This window comes from Diospyros lotus, chromosome 14, assembly GCF_014633365.1.
Source record: "Diospyros lotus cultivar Yz01 chromosome 14, ASM1463336v1, whole genome shotgun sequence".
In the NCBI taxonomy this organism is placed as follows: Eukaryota; Viridiplantae; Streptophyta; class Magnoliopsida; order Ericales; family Ebenaceae; genus Diospyros; species Diospyros lotus.
In genome coordinates, this window is record NC_068351.1 from 361,358 (window position 1) to 383,863 (window position 22,506).

At 39.8% G+C, this 22,506-nt stretch overlaps 3 protein-coding genes across 7 annotated transcripts; all 3 read left to right on the forward strand.

Annotated features, from left to right (window-relative positions):
- The first annotated feature begins 746 nt into the window (after positions 1–746).
- LOC127789920 (probable WRKY transcription factor 70) lies at positions 747–2,339 on the forward strand. The gene is made up of 3 exons (XM_052319014.1): positions 747–1,100; positions 1,351–1,455; positions 1,583–2,339. The coding sequence occupies exons 1-3, from the start codon at positions 802–804 to the stop codon at positions 2,223–2,225; spliced, it is 1,047 nt and encodes a 348-aa protein (XP_052174974.1). The 5' UTR covers positions 747–801; the 3' UTR covers positions 2,226–2,339.
- Positions 2,340–3,847: 1,508 nt separating this feature from the next.
- On the forward strand, positions 3,848–14,980 carry LOC127789919 (vacuolar-sorting receptor 1-like). 3 transcript variants are annotated; one of them, XR_008020689.1, is made up of 13 exons: positions 3,848–4,568; positions 5,672–6,364; positions 6,947–7,035; positions 7,160–7,229; positions 7,311–7,394; positions 9,760–9,836; positions 9,962–10,043; positions 12,226–12,308; positions 12,448–12,514; positions 12,874–13,002; positions 13,204–13,310; positions 13,975–14,130; positions 14,522–14,980. XR_008020689.1 is itself a non-coding variant. In XM_052319013.1 (12 exons), exons 1-12 carry the CDS (start codon positions 4,274–4,276, stop codon positions 14,074–14,076), a joined length of 1,878 nt encoding a protein of 625 aa, XP_052174973.1. In that variant the 5' UTR covers positions 3,848–4,273; the 3' UTR covers positions 14,077–14,485. The 3 variants fall into 3 exon arrangements, 1 of the variants encoding a protein (XP_052174973.1); XR_008020688.1 differs by lacking the exon at positions 14,522–14,980 and adding an exon at positions 14,309–14,485; XM_052319013.1 differs by lacking the exon at positions 14,522–14,980 and having other exon boundaries at positions 13,975–14,485.
- Positions 14,981–15,624: 644 nt separating this feature from the next.
- Positions 15,625–20,662, forward strand: LOC127789917 (probable LRR receptor-like serine/threonine-protein kinase IRK). Of its 3 annotated transcripts, XR_008020687.1 has the most exons (4): positions 15,628–16,653; positions 16,900–18,436; positions 18,912–20,505; positions 20,606–20,662. XR_008020687.1 is itself a non-coding variant. In XM_052319012.1 (3 exons), exons 1-3 carry the CDS (start codon positions 16,506–16,508, stop codon positions 20,359–20,361), a joined length of 2,937 nt encoding a protein of 978 aa, XP_052174972.1. In that variant the 5' UTR covers positions 15,625–16,505; the 3' UTR covers positions 20,362–20,662. The 3 variants fall into 3 exon arrangements, 2 of the variants coding, with proteins under 2 accessions (XP_052174972.1, XP_052174971.1); XM_052319012.1 differs by having other exon boundaries at positions 15,625–16,653; positions 17,098–18,436; positions 18,912–20,662; XM_052319011.1 differs by having other exon boundaries at positions 18,912–20,662.
- Positions 20,663–22,506: the final 1,844 nt, after the last annotated feature.

Genomic DNA, 22,506 nt, shown 5'->3' on the forward strand with positions numbered 1-22,506 from the left:
TATATGTGTTTTGATTCTATGAATAATGAAATTTACGAATGTCAATTGACTTTAAAGAATATGTCTATTCTTCGTTGTCCATATAAGATAAACAGTACAAGTAAAAATTATTTTTTTGATATTTCATTGTCACGTCCATTCTTTTTAAGCTATTTTAATTTATTGGTAAGAGAAAGACATAAATCTTTATATGCTTATTTAAGATTTGATATTTTTTTAAATCTCTAAACTAATTGAATAATTAAAGAAAAAAATATGTTAGATCAATTCATCAAAAATTCCAGAGGTGACATTTTTTATCCGTGTTCAAAAAGTGCAATTTATCTCTGGTGAGAAACTTTGGACGGGGGTTGCCGTTTTCCCTTCTTTCTATGTATATATTTTTTTAGTAAATAAAGAATGGCAGGGAAGGGGGGAGGCGGCGGAGCCAACCGCCCCCACACCACACCCAACAAATGCATCAATCAATGAGTGAATTGGGGATAAAAAGTCCAAAGCGATGAAAGGGTGGGGAGGAGGACGTCAGTCTAATGACATGGGGGCCTGAGGTCACGCTACACAAAAGACAGCTACGTGTCAGATGGGCATAGGATCATACAGATGAAGATGGCGTGTGGGAGGGAGGGGGAACTTTCCAGGCACCCTGCTTTCTATCTTCTCAGCAGTTGCCCGAACGGACTGAGAATTGAATCCTTTTTTTTTTTTTTTTTTTTTCTCCTTTTTCTAGCATAATAAAAAGGCCTTCCCCACTTCACTTCACTTGGGGCATATTGATCAGTTGGATAGATAGATATCAGAGAGATGGAATCCCCATCCATTTGTCACGATGATCATCGGATAAGGGCCGCCCTTCAAGAATTGAATCGAGGCCGGGAATTAGCAAAGCAGCTGATGAGAGTTGTTCTTGGCAGGAAGCAGCCCCTTGACTTTGATGATGAAGGTGGATTGAGGACCGTCGAGAATCTCGCCACGAGCATCTCGGCTTCCTTTACGGAGGCTATTTCAATACTCAATCAAAGTGGCAGTGCCGCCGCCGCCGACGAAACCAGCCGAAGTTGGGCGTCCCCCGACGGCAGAGCCCGTCACAACAACAAGAGAAGGTGCCTTTTTTTTTTTTTTTTTTTGGTTTCTTATAATTCCACATATACCATGAATCATAGTCTATTCCTTGTTTTTTTTAGTCCAATTTGGGGTCCGATGGGACGGCCCAAGTCCCCATGCTTTAAATTAATTGTTCCATGTCAATCATTAAGATTCATGAATGAACCTCTGCTTTACTCTATTTTTGATTTGTGCAAAATTGCGGCCCATATTATATAACATTCAACAATTCCTTGGTAATGAACGCAGAAAGAATTTGCATACATGGGCAAAGCTCGCCCCTGCTTTAGCCGACGATGGCCATGCCTGGAGGAAATATGGACAGAAAGACATCCTCAATGCGCAGTACCCAAGGTCTGGAAATTCATATACATATACACATATATGTCATGTCCAGTACAGTACAGTAAATTAACTAGAGTAGTTATTATTACAAGTAATTGGTTGGTTAATATGTATGTTATTGTTGCGTGGTGCGCAGGAACTACTACAGGTGTAGCCACAAGTACGATCAGGGGTGCCAAGCCACCAAGCAGGTTCAGAGAACCGCAACCGATCCACCCATGTACCGCATCATTTACTACGGCGACCACACCTGCCGAAGTCTATCTAATCTAAAACCTCCTCCCCGCCATCAGTCTCGGATCATCTTGAATTCCACTGATGGTCCCTCTTCGCGTCTACTTAGCTTCTGCTCCAATCCCATCCCTAACCCGGTTGGCGCCAAACCACAATCTCATGAAGATGACGATGGTGATCTGCTGCTTTTCCCGATGGCGGTGGCGAAACAGCAGCTGCAACATCAGAGCCAGAGCCAGAGCCAGAGGCCGCTTGGCGCTCGACCAGCACCTCCATTAACAACGTCTTCCTCCTTCTCCGGAGATTATTTCCTGTCGCCGGATGTGGTGACGCTGGACTCGTCTGCCCCCCCCATGACTGTGTTTTCGTCGGCGTCCGATCAGGGGGAGCCGGACGTCATCTCTCCCGGGGTGTACTCGTGTACGACCAGCACTGATCGCACTCACAATACTTGCACTGATGATTACAATCATCATCATGCCTTGGACCTGGACATGGACATCATGGTGGGAGATGATTTTGGGGATGTCTTTATTGCAATATGATTTATTATTATTATTATTATTATTATTAGTAGTAGTTGAATTTCTAGCCTTTCTCGTGTAATTTATATAAAAATCTTGTAATGTAATATAGGTTTTTCGAAAGAATTAAGGACAGCTGCTGCGTGCGTCTCAGTGGGAGAAAAACCACGTGCCCTTTCCCCCCCCTCCCCTTCTTTTCTCTTCTCTTCTCCTCTCCTTAATTCATGTTTTTCTCCCTGATCGCCATTGAAGCAAAATTAAACTAGAATTGCCTGTGAAGCTGGTTGAGTTTCTATCTTCTGTTCTGTGGTGGGTGATCAGATCACATCAACCTAAGGCTTCCCAAGATTTGTACTTTATTGTCTACGGTTCATATACGAACACAATTAGGTTGTTTATTCATCGCTAACCTTAATCTGAATGGGTTTGCCATTAGGCCGCACTAATTGACAACTTTTACGATCCCGCACATATTTCTAAAACATAAACCACTAACTGCTTTCTATCTCCTTGAGGCAATTTGAGCATACGGTTGAATAAATTTGAGTTAAAAATTAAGGATCTTTTTTTTTTTTTTTTTCCTGGATAAAAGTACTCTAGTGACAGTTTGATGGCGAACCAACCTAAATTTGCTATGCTATTGCGCGCCATTTGGTCTACAACCAACCAGCCGGGGACGACGAAGGCTGTCTGATGAATCTGGCTCTGGATCTGGCGCTACGTCATACATACATACATACACATATAAATTATACGCTGCTCAACATATCAAATTGATGATGATCATCAATCATGTTCTTTTATCAATGTGGGGGATGATGAGTTGCCGACACCATTCTCTTCCAGAAAGCCCATATCAGTTACGAATCTTTGAACAAACCAATAAACTTCGGTCGCATCAAATTAAGTTTTGAACAACAAAGTGGACGAAGCCCCTGTCACAATTCACAAACAAACGAGAGAAAGCTAGCTTTTTTGAGGGGTCATCATGATTCCATGGACCACTCTCCCTCTGTCCCTGATGATCTTGGAACAATAACAAATTATCATGGTTAAGATGAACCCATTTTTCTAGGATGACATTCATGCTAGTTAAGTATGTACTATTTATCTTTTAAAGTATATATTTCTTTTTAGCTAAATTTGGGGTAACTCACTGTGTGTGGAACCGACAGCTTATTAGAACGTAGGGTAAAAACAAAAGAGAAGAAGGATAAAATTTAATGAAACATTAAAACTAGAAGTGGATTCAAAAGAAGGAGAGAGAGAGAGAGAGAGAGAGAGAGAGAATAAAATTTAATGAAACATTAAAACTAGAAGTGGATTCAAAAGAAAGAAAGTTAGAGAGAGAGAGAGAGAGAGAGAGAAGGGCTGTGTATTTTCCGAAACCCAAGGCAACTTCATTGCTACTTTATCATGGGGCCCGTGACAAATAAAAAAGATAGTATTTTCTACATTCTATAATTTTTAATATATATATATATATATATAAAGGCAGCCTAGTAGGCCGCCCAAGGGTCCAAGTGGGCTGAATGGCCCTTAAAGCCCGTGGCAGGCTGAGCTTGGGAACGGCCCGCTACAACACCTCTACTAGCGAGTGTAGTTGTTCGGTAAGTCACCACTCCTACCAAATGTATATATAGCTACGTATAACCGAGATACGGTGAACACGTTTGGATTTGGTCATCGAGTTGGAGCCTACTTTAATGGCGATCTAGATCTCGAATTTCTTCCAGGAGACGGTTCCAAACCTGATATATCCCCCGTAAAGCAATCCAAAACCAATCAAAAGCCAGTTGAACAACGTAATTAACACGGCTGCACGGTTCAAGCCTCCTTTCAGATTCTTGTCTTCACTGCTTTGTGCTCAAAAGCCCTGGATGATTACTTGGGAGAAGAATTGATTCTTATCGTTGATCATCGTCATTTATGATCTGAGTGGAAATAAATTCGTTTAAGAATTTGTTTTTGATCACAAACAGTCTGTGGGCGGGATCTGACTCTCTAATTCTGGATTTTCTTAGATAAAGTAGTCGAACTTGATCTTCTGGTAGGTCTGGGACAGGAAAATGCGGGAAAAGCTGGCAACTTTTGTGTGTGTTTGGTTTTTCCTTTGTGGGGGATGCGTGGGTAGGTTTGTGGTGGAAAAGAACAGCTTGAAGGTGACTTCACCGGACTCGTTGAAGAATGTATACGAATGTGCAATTGGGAATTTTGGGGTTCCTCAATATGGAGGGACCTTGGTTGGCACTGTGATTTACCCAAAAGCCAATCAAAAGGGATGCAAGAGCTTCGACGATCATGACATCTCCTTCAAATCCAAGCCCGGTGGCTTTCCCATCTTTCTTCTTGTCGATCGAGGAGGTGAACTTTTGTTATTCTTTGAATTAGTTTCGACCTATAATAAAGGGATTCAAGTCATTGGAATAATAGCATGTTTCCATCTATTAGACTTGACACTTTGAATATCTATACCGAATAACTCAATCCAATGTGTTGTCTGCCAAAGTGAAAAAAACATAAAAATTACGTTGGCTTGAGTCTGAGTTAAAGATGACGGCAAAAACCACAACAAAATGAATATTCATTTATTATTATTATTACTACTTTAATTTGCACAGAAACTTGTATGCATACATATGCACAACATTTTTCAATATCCGAGCCTTCAATAATACAAATTCTGGTCCTGTGATTTCTATCTAAAAATTTCTTCACATTCTTTTTTTGTTTTTTTTTTTTTTGTTTTTGGTTTCCTTTGCTAGGTATAAGATGTTCACAATTCCATTTTTCATTCACACCATTCCTACATTACTCTTATACGTCTGTAATTTGTCTTACATCTAAACTATGTTTAAGGGGGGGGTATTGTTATTACTATTTTATTTTTTCCAAAGTCGAGATTGCCCCCTCCCTCAAGTTTCATGCATGGTAAGAGGAGTCCTGTGTACAAGATAACTTTTACCATGAAAGCAGCTTCTCTTCTTGTAGAAACAGGGCGAATATAATTAACTCTCTCTGCGCCTGCTTTGAGAAACTACATGGATTGAGTTGTTCATTTTTAAGGTTTTAGTTCTCACTTTTGGTGAGGCCCGCAGAAAATAAAATTAAAGGATTTCATTGTTACTTGGGTGTCTTCTGCTTTTTGTTGACTGCTTTACTTGTTTACTTGATTTGATGTTACCTAATGACGGGAGTTGGAGAATAAATTTATTTTTGCACATGTATTCTGGAATATGCTTGCGTTTTCCCTATGTAAGGAATGCAATGAAGAAGTTGATGTCTCTTTAATCTAGTTTTTCTCTCTGTGACAAATCAATGGTGTGGATTGTGGACTTTGTTTTCACAAGAGTCGACATTATATAGGTTGTTTCATGTAGTTCTTCCATTGATATGACATAGATAATAGTAAGTATGTTGTCATCTTCATGAAGGTATTCCTGACATGTAAGCTACTTCTGCTGCAGATTGTTATTTCACCTTGAAGGCATGGAATGCACAGAATGCTGGAGGAGCAGCTATTCTAGTTGCAGACGACAGAATTGAACCTTTGATCACCATGGACGCCCCGGAAGAAGATGATGCACAGTCAGATTATCTGCAAAAGATAAACATCCCTGCAGCACTAATAAGCAAATCTTTTGGGGATAGCATCAAGAAAGCTCTATCTAGTGGTGAGATGGTTACCATCAATCTTGACTGGAGAGAGTCTCTTCCACATCCTGATGACCGAGTTGAATATGAATTCTGGACAAATAGCAATGACGAATGTGGGCCTAAATGTGACAGCCAGATTGAATTTGTCAAGAGCTTCAAAGGTGCAGCTCAGATTCTTGAAAAGAATGGCTACACTCAGTTTACTCCGCACTACATAACCTGGTATTGTCCAGAAGCCTTCCTCTTGAGCAGACAGTGCAAGTCTCAGTGCATCAACCATGGAAGATACTGTGCTCCAGATCCAGAACAGGACTTCACCATAGGGTATGATGGGAAGGATGTTGTTGTTCAGAATTTGCGGCAAGCTTGCCTTTTCAAGGCGGCCAATGAAAGTGGGAAACCCTGGCTTTGGTGGGACTACGTGACTGACTTTGAAATTCGTTGTCCAATGAGAGAGAAGAAGTATAACAAAGAGTGCGCAGATCAAGTTATCAAATCCCTTGGTAAGTTATCAATTTATTGTTGTTGTTGTAATGTTTCAGTTTAGTTCTATAGGTTTGTCCTTAAACAACTTTAGGTTACTCAAAAATGAGATGAAAATGCTTGAAATAATAGGAAATTCTCATTGTATGCGCAAATCTTTATTGTCTATGCTTTCTCATTTTGATTATGAAATTGTAATGCAATATTAATCTTGTAACATTGCATATGTGTGTATTCTAGTTGTTTATTATATTGTTTTGATACATGTGAGCATGCTTGTGAAACTGAATCATTTGGCATTAGACAAAAGTCCAGGTCTCCAAAAATTGTGTTTGATTGGTACATACATACAATATATCTATTTGTATCTCTTACTTAATTGCTTGACTTTCTGTGAATCCATTATCTTTTATGGACATATGGATTCTTAAGAAAATGCCTGTTGGTTTAATCTCAATTGGGATGAGGACAGGATAAATAAGCTGTTAAATCTTGGTACTGCCGATGTTTTCAGTTATGATCAGACATGTTCATCTTCTAGGATCTAAGAATGTATATTCTCTAACTAGACTTTTGCTTGTTTCTTGTGCTAATTTTTTTAGGTATTGATGTCAAGCAGATTGACAAGTGCATAGGAGATCCTAATGCAGATGTTGACAACCCAGTACTCAAGGCTGAGCAGGAAGCACAGGTATTAGACTGGAGAGCTTGATTCTTCTCAATTCTGATAATTCTTTTATCCTTGCCTTGGGGCAGTTCTTGCTTTCTTCATCTCACTGATAGCGATCCGCATTTTCTTGAAAATTTGGATTCAGATTGGCAGTGGCTCACGTGGGGATGTGACTATATTGCCAACTCTTGTTGTGAACAACCGGCAATATAGAGGTTCTAGGAAACTATATTTGCAATTTACTTCTTGTGTGATTTCCTAATCTGGCTCTAAACTGTATTTTTTCCTTCTTCCAGGTAAGCTGGAAAAAAGTGCAATTCTGAAAGCCATCTGTTCAGGTTTTAAGGAGACCACGGAGCCTTCCATTTGTTTAACTGAAGGTTATAACCTAAAGCCCTTGTCCTTTAATTTTTTGAGGTAAATTCTGTATTTTTTTCTTTTAAGTTGGCTGTAGAGAGTGAAAATGTTAACGTGAAAGATAGGATTACCCCTCTCTAACAGCTCAAGTTTTTAGGTAAATTAATAATTTAATGTGATATTAGAGCAGATAAAAGATCTTTTATTCAAGTATCACCCACTAACCTGTTGTTTAATATTTGCATGTGTTTGACCAAGTTATCAAAGAAAATTTGGTCAAACGTGAGGGGGCTTGCTGAGAGTATGGATGCTAATATGAAATATAAAGTTATCTCCACTTCCTCTAATAGCTTAAGTTTTTAGATGAATTAATAGTTAGTAATTTAACATTGGCAATTGGATGGCTCTCTCCTGCCTTTGTGGTCCATCATAGAGTGAAAACATAAATCACCAAAACAGTCGTGCTTGAGTTAAGAGTTTAGTGTTTTTCCCAGCAAGAAGTTAAGGTTATAGACCAAAACTAAAGGTCCACGACCCGTTTAGTGGGTGTGAGGTTGATGTAAATGGGAATTCAGTTTGTATTCTCTGCCAATTTGGTTGGTAATTCATTTTTGGTGATGCAGGAACTTTTTTCTTTTGGATTGCTGCCCATGCCTGCATTAATTTAGCAAATATAAACCATTTGAGTTCTGGAGGGACGTGTTCCAGTTTGGTGTTCAATGTGATTTCGGTTGTAACATTAAGAGATCTCACCCAAAAATGCTAACTAAGTTGACTCTTGGATTAGATCATGACAAAAAATCCCTTTCTTTAGGCTTTGGCGCTCTTGCTAGGCTAGAAGTTTTATTTCTCATAAATCTAACTCATGTCAATATCAAATACTCTCTTATGATGTATCACTAGAGAATAGTCTTGGTCAGCTTGGATACCATTTAGATATCAAAAGTTAAAAACTCAGACTCCTATAACCAACTAAGATAATCAAGACCTCCCTAGTAGACTATCAATACGAGATTGGGCCACGACAATAGTTCTTGTTTTTTATTGATGGATTTGTGTAATACCAAGTATCTAAAGTAAACAATAACAATGATCACAAGCCTTAGTCCCACTAGGTGGGGTAAACTATGTGAATTCTGTACTCTTAACCATCTCTATTCTTGGCCATGTCCTCCCAGAAGGCTATAATATGATCAATATTCTATATATGTCATGTTTAAGGGTTTCACACCAAGTTTCTTCCTCATCCTCTCTTTGTTACAAACTTCTCTATTTCATTCACTTGTCTCATAGGTGATGCATTTATCGATATTTTTCCCACATGTTCAAACCATTTTAATAGTTTCTTTCTGTCCTATATTTAATAGGCCTTGCTCATACTACATAAAATCTCATTTCTTATTTTGTCTTTTCTTATATGGTCATTATGGTCATACATCCCCTAGGACATCCTCATTTTAATTACGTTCATATTCTGCACATGTTAGTATTTAACTACCCAACATTATGAGCCATATAACAAATATGGTTATGGTTTTGTAGCTATATGATAAAACTTCCCTATTATCTGTAAAGAGATTTTAAAATTGCATCAAAGGATAGAAGCATTTCTTCATTTCAACCATCCTGCCTTGATTATGTGATTCACATCTTCTATAATATCTCTTTCTTTTTAACATTTGATAAGAGATGTCTAAACTGATATTTTCTTAGGGTAACTTGATTCCCAAATCTCACAATGACATAATCCACACTTCTATTTGTATTGAAATTACATTAATTTACATATTCAACTTTCCACCCACTCTACTTCGAACCTTTGGATTCTACGTGTTTTTCCATAATTCAAGTTTATCATTCATGCATTCTTTTATGTCATCCACCAAACAAACAATATTGTATGCAAATTGCAAACACAAAATACATTTAACAAAAAACATTTATCCTTGGATTTACTTTGTGAGTTTATCCGTTAGAAGAGCAAATAGGTAAATATTTAATGCATATCCTTAATATAATCCAGCTAAAATTGGAAAAGCCCCAACATCTCTTCCACAAGTCCTAGCACACATTTTTGCTTGATGGTGCATGTCTTTAAGTGCATATTGCCGAAGTTGTTAATGGAAAAGAAATTATTTATTTCACACTTTCTAATGTAATTTTTCTGTGTAGTTCCAATTTTATTGTATTAAAGTGTTTTAAGTATTAGAAAGTTGTTGATGGATTTCCTTATCAACTTTAGATATTTGGGTATTACAATGTGGTTGTTTTTGAATAATTCAGTTTGATATCAACACATAAAACACACATGCACACACGCACAAAATATGCAATCTATGCTTGTTTTTGATGGCCATATTTATCTTTTCTCCGGTATCATCTTTGCAGATATAGAAACTAATGAGTGTCTAGAAAACAATGGTGGGTGCTGGCAGGATCAGGCTGCTAACATCACTGCATGCCGGGTATGTAATTATTTACAAATTGAAGGCTTGTGGGAAAAGTTTTTCTTCTTCTTCTTGTTTTTCCCCTTTTTTTTAATTTAATATTGTTTGGTCTTTTCTAGTCTGATTTTAGAAACTTCTTCTAGGACACTTTCCGGGGAAGAGTGTGTGAATGCCCCATTGTGCAGGGTGTAAAGTTTGTTGGTGATGGCTATACAAATTGCCGAGGTATGTTTTACTCTTTTTTTTTTGGATAACCCCATGGTATGTTTTATCCAAATTACAAGTGTGAGTTTTGCTATAATGCTCATGAGGCAGAGATTAAGAAATCTAACTAAAGAAATCATTTCTTGATTAGTTTTGGCACTCGTTTACATATTTATTAAATAAGGTAAAAAAGACCCATAAAGCTAGGTTGTGGTATGGGCTTTTTAGGATATTGTAACAGTTACCTGGTAACTCATGTATGGCCTGTGTGTTATTGAAGTCTAATGTACTTGTTGGCACCTGCCCTTATTGGATAATAAGTCATGCAGTTTTGGTACTTAAGTGCCATCAGTCAGGGAGAAAAGTTTCACCATGTATTGATATTTAACATGATATGATGAGGGAATTCTGTTTTTCATTTCTCCTCACCTAAGAGCAGAATGTCTCTGGAGGAAAATGTCCAACCACATATGGCTGTAGTTGTGACATTGCTGATTATTGCGGTTGTGATGTTATAAAGAAATCCTCTAAAACTAAATCATTCATTTCTGTTAAGATTAAAGTCCTAATCCTAAATAGTAGAAGAAGGAAAAATAATCAAAGCAACCACGAAGAACACACGAGATTTATAGTGGTTCACTCTCAATGTCATGTTGATTTGCGTATTGACTCTGCGGAAGGACAATATGTGCCAAAATGATAATTAACTCTACACACTAACAATTTCTTTTGCTGTTTCCTTTTCCTTAGTGTTCCTTGGATTGATATCTGGACCTATGTGGACCTATGCTTTTTTAAGCTTAGCACATAAAGAGCACATAGCATGATGGCTGATGGGATGTGCGTGCATTAATTGGACATTGAAAGTTTGAAATCATAAGATACCAGGAGAGTATTTAATTCTTTACATGGCTCGTGTTTATATTTTGATATCCAAAGCAATTTGAAGGATCAAATAGATATTAAAAAAAAAGTCACCTCCAATGTGATTGTTGGTCTGTCTGAAATATTGTAACAACGAGTGTCCTCATTAGAACTATAAGTGATCTCTCCCAGAAGTTTCAACTATTGTCTTGTGCCAATACCTATTGTCATAGGGTCAACTTTTAAGCAAAACTTTTCACCAATGGCGCTAAGGTCTTTCCTTAGTCTCAGCCAGTTCTCACACACAATTCCCACGATCATGTGGCAACACAGATGCGCAAGACAAGGTATAGGACATCTCTTCCACATTTTATTGATCACCAGAGATTACATAGGGGAATGGCTTGGGAAATGCTAACTTACTCGGCTCAGTCACACAGCACTATATTGCATGCATGAACAGCCACAGCCCTATATATTGGCACTGGTCCCATGCCAACCTTGTGCCTTGCAGTTGATACCCCCAACCACTAGAGGTTATTGGCAGTTGATAGTTGACGCCTTCAACCACTTAGGACTATCTCCCAATTTTTGGAGTATTGTATCTATTGTCTAAACAACTGCCCACAGCCATTTGTAACCGTTGCAACCAATGACAACCAATTGCTGGCATGTGCCAGGCTTATGTCTGTACAACCATCTTGTGTTATCCATCCTTGCATGCAAGTCATACATGGTGTCATGACATCTACGTGCTTTTGTTGTCATAACCATCATGTCTGAATGATTTGGTGCGACTTGCCACCAGCTAGCTTTGATCTTAGCCCAGTTTGCCAAGCTGTCGCATTGGCCTCTTGCGTGACTTCTGGCTGCATGGTATCTGGGGGCTGCTGCTCCTTACACACAGCACTAACATGCTCCTGTGTGTAGTATTGGCATGCCACTGCCTGTGGCCTCTGGCATGCTCATTGTGGAACATGCACGTGTGGACCCTTGCAATTGAAGGGTCTTGTCCACTACACAGATGCACCTTGCCTTGGGGATGCCTCCAGCGTTTCCTCTGCATGTCTATCCTTAGGCATGCCTCATGACCTGAGCTTGTAGCATGGGTGCAAGGTGCCCTCCTGTGCTTTACTCGTTACCAAACACACAGACCTTAACACCCATCTTTGTTATGCATAGCAGATGTTTGACTAATTATCAGTGACTGATGACTTAGAAAGATGATATCAACTTGAGCAAGGGGTCAACTTGTAGTTTGACTTGGAGCAAGCTCTGAAACTTAAATGCAATGCGTTGGGTGGTTTGTATTATAACATTTAGGCTATTGGTTTGACAGCTTCTGGTGCTTTACGGTGTGCAATAAACAATGGAGGGTGTTGGAAGAAGAACCAGGATGGAAGGAGTTATTCTGCTTGCATTGTAAGTTGTTTGATCTCCAAAGATACTTAAACCAGTGCTCGTCTCCACAACCACCCTCACTCCCCTCTGTTAGTGTCATGACACTTTCTGGTTCATTTAAATGTGTGATGATGATAGCAGTTCTTTATGTATGTTTCAGGATGACCATTCAAAAGGTTGCAAGTGTCCACCGGGATTCAAGGGTGATGGGATGAAGACTTGTGAAGGTACAGCATCCTGGTTTTTGATTTTACCAATTGACACCATTTAACTTCAGAATGTCCAATCTTTCATGCTCGCAGAATTTATGCAGGATGCACCTTCTGAGCTGCCAGTTGGTGGATCTTTCATATGAGCACACTTGAAAAATGAAGTTTAGAGTTTTCTTTTTCAGATCTTCATATTTGTTTTTATGTGTGCCTAGCCGTTTGCCTGTCCATGAAATTTTTTGTAATCTGTGTATATATCTGAGATACTGTAAATTATTTACTTTTCTGAAGTCATCTTAGCACTCTGTTTTTCTGTAGAAGTAAAAACATTAATTGGTCGGTTCCTTTATCATCTTTGGCTGTTCCCTGTCTTCCAGATATTGATGAATGCAAAGAAAAGTTAGCCTGCCAATGCCCACAGTGCAAATGCAAGAATACCTGGGGCAGTTATGAGTGCAGCTGTAGCGGCAGTTTATTGTACATGCGAGAACACGACACGTGCATAGGTGAGCAGGAGCATCTCTCTCCTTGTTTGCTGAAGGAACTAGTGACTAGTTAATTTATTGAGTTGGACCATGATTATATCATTGACATGAAAAAATTCAGGAACTAATAAACATCTGAATTCTATATGTTATATTGCACACAGAGCTCTCCCTTATAGTTGCCTTTCTGAAGCAAAAATTTTCTATACTGGCAACATGCAGGTAAGGATGCCAATACAGGGCTCAGCGGGGGATTTATTTGGTTTATTGTTCTTGGATTAGCTGCTGCCGGGGTAGGTGGATATGCAATTTACAAGTACAGAATCCGGGTATGCCTTCATTTGCTATGTTGCATGCATGGGGTTGATATTCTTTCATTCCAGGTTCATAGTTGAATTTTTCTCTAACTAATGAGGTGTTTCTAAACTAGGTGGCTTTTCTTTTCCCCTTTAGTGTTTTGAGTGTCTTTTAAGAGTTGCTAATTTTTCTGCCCAATTTTTTTGGCTAGAAATGTTTTTGAGCATGACTACCATTTTTTAGAGAACCATATATAGAGCGATTTTGTCTGACACACGGAAGAGTGAAAGAACACGAGCAAGCTGAATGTTTCTGCTTTTCCTAACAAAATTATCGTGTTTATGAATGAGTCTCTGGAGAGGGATTCAAAGATGAAAGGCCTTAGGATTTGTGGGGTTGGTGGGTAAAGAAGAAGATTAAGTCGGGATCTGTGAATCATTTGAATGAAATTATGAATTGAAGAAACTGGAGTGAGTGAGTGACTTTACTCTCAAGCAGAGCATTTTGGGGGTAGGGGGATGTGAAAAAACAAATAGCAGTTGCATGGGATTTTGTATTCTATGTGAATGAACGCAGTGATGTTGAATTTTTGAGTACTTGCTTGCTTAAATTCGGTGTTGGTCCCCACTATTAGATCAAAGAGCTGCTTGATATTTTTGGTTGTATCCATCGCTAATGGAACTGCATTATCGGCAGAGCTACATGGACTCTGAGATTCGGGCTATCATGGCACAATACATGCCACTGGATAATCAAGGAGAGGTCCCAAATCACATGGTCAGCCATGGAGGGGTATGAAGATGAGGCTTACATTATTGGGAACTGCACGCGAGAAATCCACAACTCCAGGGAGTTCTGTTCTCTTGCTCTATATTTTATTAATTTATGTACACATAATCCGAACTAGAGCAACTAAACTTCCCCAGCGTGGGTCATTTTTTTAACTTGGTTGGGACTAGCATCACGAGTTTAGTATATAGTTTCTTTCTCTGGCATCAAGATTTTAGCGACAATGTTAACATTTTTGTAGGTAGACAGAAGTGGCGAAGTTCATTTTAATTAAGCTGCTCTGACTGATGAGCCAGCCAAATGTGTCTCTATTTCCTTCGCAATGAAAAGTTGGATTGCATACTGACTGCAAGATTAGGACGAATTTCCTGTGTCTCATCTGTTATTCTTCTCAATGAAAGTGTCGTTTTAGCCCTCTTATTATTTTTTATTTTTTATTTTTTAATGGAAGTAGCGGTTGGACCAAGAGTGGGGGCTCGTGGAGGATAAGTAAGGAGGAGCGTAAGTCAAGCGGCAACTCTGACCTCTTAGACAAAGACAAATTGGTTGTTCCAGGCTTCCAGCCCAACTAGGCTGAGACAAAAGCGCTGAGCATAATGGGCTGAAACATCTCATTGTCATTACCCTCGAAGATTTTTGACTTCTCTCTCTCTCTCTCTCTCTCTAACTAACTAATTTTTTTCTCCTCTCTCTTTTTGTACCTTAAAACAAGACAGATTCCCACTGCCATATATATATATATATATATATATATGTACATAGTAATGCACTCGCTTATCCTTGCCACCACACGAGGTACATGCAACTAAACAACTCTCAATGTTTAGTTTTTTTAGGCAAGGCAACAAGCAGCGCCACACAGATCAAGTGTCCGGAAAACTGTATCTTTTCTAGGAAAATGACATATTAATAGAATAACTCGATGTTTTTATCACAAATTCTTATAAGAAACAAAAAGAAAAACCACATGTACAAGTCCCACCAACCCAACGGCAGAAAGCAAAGCTAGCTCAGCTCACCAGGCTGCAGAGATGAGATTTCGTTAAGTTTAGTTGGCAGTGCTCTTTAATCTTTTACTGGTAAATACTAATCAGCCATCATGCGTTGTTGGCTACTTTCTTGAACGACGGGGGGTAGAAAGACCAGGAAGCTGCAAGCCTTGTCGTTTTACTGTCCGACTATTTTCTTTTGTTAAATGGCAGTAAACTTTTCACTGACATATTATATTGTATTTTTTTATGGATGGATGGATGATGCATGGGATGATGATGTCTCTAATCTAAGCATAAAATGTCCATCAACTTTGACAGTTTGAACATTTGGACTTAAACTTTAAGGGAGATTTATTATGCCTCTTAATTTTTTATTTTATAATAGTCACATATATTCTAATTTAATTAGCGCAGCATAAATTCACATATTGTTGAAGAGCATATAGATTAAAATTTTATCAATATTCATTATATTTTTCTTTGTCCTTTCTCATGTCAACAACTTATAGTATTCTTTGTTATTGTCGACAATTTCTTATCTTTGTCGTTATTGTCGCCGACTTCTCGTCTTTCTTGTGATCGTCAATTAATTTTTAATTTTCTTTACCATCAATTGACCCTAATCTTATCTTTTTTGTCGCCAACCAACTCTATTTGAGGTTTAATTGACTATGATGGTGGCTTTAGCCTAATTTGTATTTTTGAATCCACGGCAACACTCGGAAAATTTGAGGCTGAATCCATTCAGGTTACATGGAAAGAGCGCCTCTGAGCAGGACGAAAGTTGAAATTTTTTTGTATGTCTTTTGCTAAGCAAGTAAATAGGTACGGTGAGTTTGAATTGGGGCCCTCTCAGTTATTATATTCTCTCAGGGCCAGATGAAGGAGAGAGAGCAGTGGACTTTGGGACTGCTCGCTTGGGCTGAACATGATATGATTTTTCTTTCTTACTGTTGAGACAAAAACTCCCCAAGCGAGAGGCTGAGAGCCCAAACCAAATCAAATGGCTTTTTGTTTGTAGTCGGCTGTGCGAAAGAAGAAGAAGCATGTGGCGCCATAAATACACTCTGCCTTGGGCTCGCCGTTTTGACCGGAGAGAAGAATAATAAAGTAAAGGATGACAAAAAGTAGGAGGGGGAGGAAGGGGACTCCGGGAAGAGAGTGGACGTGTAACGAAGACCACACCACAGACAATTCGCCGTTAAAAACCCTTTTTTAGTTCACTATTAACCAAACCAAATGATAATTAATGTATCACTTTTATTTATAAAGGGGAGCAGAGGCCAGGCCAGCCCAGGAAGAAGAGGAAGAGGGGGGTGCTTTTAATTCTCTGACTACAGAGCGAGAGAGAGAGAGAGGGATCGAGCGCTCTGAGAACAGAAAAGGGTCTCTCGCTGCACTCGCCACCGCCCTACCCCATGCCCCCCATTCAGAGGAGTCTCTTTAATGCCCACTTTCTCTGCCACTACTTCTAAGGCTCCTTTTTCTATCTCTGGTTCGGCCTTTTCCGGTGGTTCTCCTTCTGGGTTCCGGCGCCGGCCTCCGATTCTGGCCATACTGTACACAGGCGCCAACCATACTCTACAAAAGACGGGTGATTTTCGCTTCTTAACAGTCTCTCTCTCTCTCTCTCTCTCTCTCTCTTCTGTTGTACTGAAATTTGATTTTGCTTCGTCTTAAACCCTGAAAAACTTGCTGCTTAAATCATTCGTTTTTTCTCCGTGATCCTATCTTTTGTTTTCCGTTTAGAGAGAGTTATTTATCATTTTGGGACGTGTTCTTCGTCATGTTTTCATCCCGTGCATAGACATCTCAAGTAGTGGTATTGCCCTGTGTGCAGAGTTCAAAAGGAGCTTCTTTGAACCATTTTCATGGCTATCTAACATTTCTTTCTACTGCCAAAGAAAAAGGGTTCTTGTGTTTGGATTGGGAAATATGCTGCTAAACCTGTTTACGATTCTTTTCTTTGCTCCATTTCTGGTAAACTCCACAGACCCGTCTTTTAACGATGATGTATTGGGTTTGATCGTTTTCAAAGCTGGGCTCAAAGACCCGGAAGCCAAACTCACATCATGGAACGAAGACGATGACAACGCCTGCAACTGGGTCGGTGTAAAATGTGATCCCAGGACTAATCGGGTCTCGGAGCTCATCCTTGATGGCTTCTCTCTTTCCGGGCACATTGGCAGAAGCCTCCTAAGGCTGCAGTTCCTTCGTGTTCTCTCACTGTCGAAGAACAACTTCACCGGCACAATTAATCCCATTCTCGCCCAACTCGACAACCTCCGGGTCATCAACTTGAGTGGAAATTTTTTTTCTGGATTTATTCCCGATGAATTTTTTCGACAATGCAGGTCGCTACGAGCAGTTTCGCTTGCGGGTAATAGTCTTTCTGGGCGAATCCCAGATTCTTTGAGCTCCTGCTCAACTCTGGAAGCAGTTAACTTCTCCTCAAATCAGCTTTTCGGTCCATTGCCTCCTGGAATTTGGTCTTTGAGCAGACTCCGGTCGATTGATTTATCCCGTAATTCGCTGGAGGGTGAGATTCCTCGAGGAATTGAGAATTTATATGATTTAAGAGCAGTCGATTTAAGCGAGAACAAGTTCACTGGGCAGCTGCCAGATGGTATCGGTGGTTGTTTGCTATTGAAATCACTCGATTTCAGTGAGAACTCTCTTTCTGGTGGCCTTCCAGAATCAATGCAAAAACTTAGCTTGTGCACATTTTTAAGCTTAAGCGGGAATTTGTTCACAGGTGAATTTCCAGAGTGGATTGGAGATATGAGAAGCCTCAAAAGTTTGGATCTTTCTGCAAATAACTTTTCAGGTCAAATCCCAAACTCGATAGGAGAGCTGCAGGCCTTGAAAGAACTGAATTTATCTACGAATGGATTCACTGGAGGTGTGCCAGAGTCCTTGGCAGCTTGCATTGACCTTTCTGTATTGGATGTTAGCCACAATTTTCTCATTGGTAACCTACCTTCGTGGATCTTTAAGATGGGCTTACAGGCTATTTTTATTGCTGGAAATAAATTTAGTGGGCGAATAGAGTACCCATCTCTGACATCAATGGCGAGACTTCAGGTGCTGGATTTATCTTCTAATCAATTATCTGGTCAAATCCCATCCCCCATATGGAACATCACTAGTTTGCAGTTCTTGAATATATCCAAGAACTCTTTAACTGGCTCTATACCTCCTACTATAGGGGAATTAAAATCTACCAAGGTTCTTGATTTGAGTAATAACTGGCTAAACGGAAGTGTTCCTCCTGAAATTGGAGGAGCAGCTTCACTGCAGGAATTAAGGCTCGAGAAGAACTTCCTCACGGGCAGGATTCCAGCTCAGATTGAAAATTGTTCATTGCTAAACTCCTTGTAAGTTACATTGTACTATCCTGATTTCTGCTTTGCGTGTGTGCAGGTGATTGTCATATAGATAATTGTTACTTCTTATAAATCAAGGTCACTTGAAGCTTTTGAACAGAAATATTCTTGAATTCAACTGTCATTATTTTCCCCCGGAAAGCCTTTTTATACTTGCCTTTTGAAATCTAGACAGTTCATTGATCCATAATACCTTGCATAGCTTGGTAACTGTCATTGCTGTATAAGGTCAAAGTTCATTGTCCAGTAGTTATACATATGAGTGCATGCCTGATTTTCTTTATCATCTTCCATCTCTTAACATAAATGGTTTTCCTGAAATATTCTTGTCCAAAATCACAATTTTTTGTGCTGATGTATGTTCCATTTGTAGCTGAGTCTTTTGTTTATCATTCTGTATGTAAGTTAAGGGCACCATCGGTACAACATGTTGACATTCTTTCTACTTTCTATTTGAACAACACAGGATGCTGTCTCGCAACAATCTCACGGGGCCAGTTCCTGCTGCCATTGCAAATCTTACTGACCTCCAGATTGTTGACTTGTCTTTCAATGACCTCTCTGGTAGTTTGCCAAAAGAGCTTACAAATCTTTCCCACCTACTTGTCTTTAATATCTCCCACAATCGCCTTCAAGGTGAACTACCAGTAGGTGGCTTCTTCAATACCATCCCTCTTTCGTCTGTCTCTGGTAATCCTGCATTATGTGGTTCTGTTTTGAACCACTCCTGCCCTGCTGTTCATCCTAAGCCTATTGTTCTCAACCCCAATTCTTCCTCCGGACCCAATGGTGGCTCATTCTCTACAAATCTTCATCACAAAAGAATTGTACTCAGCATCTCAGCGCTTGTTGCCATTGGTGCAGCTGTTTTCATTGCCCTAGGTGTAGTAATTGTCACTGTTCTTAATCTTCGTGTCCGCTCATCTATGTCACGTTCTGCTGCTGCCTTCACAATGTCACGTGAGGATGATTTCAGTCATTCACCTACAACTGAAGCCAACTATGGCAAGCTTGTTATGTTCTCCAGTGACGCTGGCTTTGTTGCTGGGGCTAATGCACTGCTTAACAAGGATTGTGAAGTTGGGCGGGGTGGATTTGGGACTGTCTATCATACAGTCCTTCAAGACGGGCACTCAGTTGCCATTAAGAAGCTAAATGTTTCAAGCTTGACAAAGTCCCAGGAAGATTTTGAGAGGGAAGCGAAGACACTTGGAAAGATCAGGCATCATAATCTGGTGGCACTTGAAGGGTATTATTGGACTCCATCATTGCAGCTTCTCATTAATGAATATATCTGTGGAGGGAGTTTGTATAAGCATCTCCATGAGGAGCATTCCAATAACTGTCTCTCTTGGAAACAGAGATTCAACATAATTCTTGGGATCGCTAAAGGTTTGGCACATTTGCACCAAATGAACATCATTCATTACAATATAAAATCAACTAATGTTTTGATGGACAATTCTGGTGAACCCAAGGTGGGAGACTTTGGCTTGGCAAGGCTGTTACCTATGCTAGACCGTTATATTCTAAGCAGCAAGATTCAGAGTGCACTTGGATACATGGCTCCTGAGTTTGCCTGTCGAACAGTGAAGATAACTGAGAAATGTGACATCTACGGGTTTGGGGTCTTGACTCTTGAGGTGGTGACAGGGAAGAGACCTGTGGAATATATGGAGGATGATGTGGTGGTGCTTTGTGATATGGTGCGGGGAGCATTGGAAGACGGTGGGGTGGAGGAATGCATCGATAGGAGGCTTAGTGGTAGTTTCCCTATAGAGGAGGCAATACCTGTAGTAAAGCTTGGTTTGATATGTGCATCTCAAGTGCCATCGAATCGGCCAGACATGGGTGAGGTGGTAAAAATTTTAGAGTTGATCCAGTGTCCTTCAGAAGGCCAAGAGGAGTTGGAATGAGTTTACCATGTAAAGATTGGGAGGGAAAAGATGGAGAATGAGTTTCCCAGCAAATTTATTTATTACATACTAAAAGAAAGGGGTTTTCCGGCGAACAGGAATCCAGTGAGTGCTTGAATACAACAAGAGAATATATTGTTCAAGGTTTTGCTCTCTTTTCAACTTTTTTATTTCTATTTTTATTTTTATTTTCTTGTTCCTGTTTCTGTATTTCTATTTTGTAATTCTTAAATTTTTGTTACAGTGATATGACTGGATTCCTTTTCACCGGTTATAATTTGGGGACCCTTTTGGATAAAAATGTGTTTCTACAGATCAGGGTGACTGAGAGTCTCTTGTCTTTGGGTTTATATTCTAGTGCTTGTTTTGTATTGTTTGGGAGCTCAATCAGCCCCTCCACTGTATGTTGTTTGACAGACTTTGGGTCAGCACTGCCATGACAAAGTGCATGGTTTTCTTGGCCATACTACATTAAAATGGTGCTCAAGCTAGGCCATCCCAGCCACCCCATTCTCTTTTTCAATCCTTCCTGCAACTTCTTGGATTCTCTTTGCTTGCAATTAATCAGATCTGAGCACGTTCAGACATTAAATTCTTAGACAACACGGTGCTTAAACTTTGGTCTCTGGACTTGAAGATCCAGTGTCACTGGACCTTGGGATGGTCCCTGTTTTATTCATGCAATTTCCGGAAGCCTGGCTGTGGGGCACAGGCATAAATAAATGATGATAGCAAAACGGGGATGGTTTGTAAGAGGACATTCCCAGTGTGCCTTGTGAGACTCAGGAGGTCGCTTTTGTACGCAAGTTTCTACTTGCTATAAGAGGCCGTTTTCAAAAATTAGAAATGAACAAGAAATGGAGATAGAAGGACACGCTGCGTAAGCAGCTTAGCCTCTATCTCTTCTGCATGCTGAAGAGCCTCAGTTTTTGTTCTCTGCATGCTTTCATTCTTTGTGGGGAAGTAGCAAGTAGTTTTGTTTGAGTTTCAAAATCTTGACGGCAGCAGGTTGTAATGGGAGGGAGAAATATTAAACGAGGTCGGGCATGGATGATGAAACTTTTTAACTGCTCAACATTGACATTGATCAATGGCAATAATAAGTTAACAAGTGATGAATTGGCATGAAGAGAGAAGAGAACAGAAAGGGAAAACCAAAGGCACTGGGATAAAAGGCGTGCTGCTTTGCTGCTTTGTATGATAATTGATTACTGCACCGTCACTCTTGCATTATCATTACACAAGAAAAGAAATGGTGGAGGAATGCCCTGAGCACCACTGCCACTGCCACTGCTACCATTACTGGTAATTATTAGAAATAAATTGCATTCTGGTGGGATTTATCTATACTGCTATGCTACGCTAAATAAATGTCACAACAGTCAACCCGTCCATGTAATGCAAGGTTGGTTGATTTGATGATTAATGCGTAGATGTGAAGGGTTGTTTAATCAAATGGGTTTAGGACCTCAAGGATGCCTAATGAATTGACTTTGACATCAATAAAGGCACTTCACATGGAGGGTCCTTGAGAGCACTTGTCCCTCGCTCTGAAATAGGATATTTATTAGTGCTTGGCCATCATGCTCATGCTCATGCTCATGGCATCGAGCATACCATAACACAGCAGCTTTTAATGCTGAAACTGGCATGACCTTAGAGCTGCATAGAAATACACAACAAAATACTAGTAAAGATGTGTCATAACTTGTCGTTGTCAGTGAGTGCCGCTGGTCCAGCTCTCGTCTCCTGCCTTTTCAAGATTTAAATTAGGGAAAAGAAAACAAGCTAGCTAACCAACCGGGAGGCTCAACATTATTAATAAATAAAAGCCAATGTGTGTGTATGAGAGAGAGAGAGAGAGAGTGAACAGACATTGAGAGTATTTAATCAATCATGGGATAGGAGAAAGGATAATGGGGGGGGGGGGGGGGGGGGCAGAGAGAGAGAGAGAGAGAGAGAGAGAGAGTATAGCTTAGGTGTGGGGAAGTTTTAAACTAACCACGTAGGCTGTGAAAAGAATAGTAAATTGAGAAGAGAAAAAGCGATGTTGGGTCTCGGAGCAATGTTGTATTGGAAATCTTCATGTGGAAGAACAAGAAGAAAGAATTTTGCTTTTTTTTGCTTTCGTGCTTGCTTTTGGAG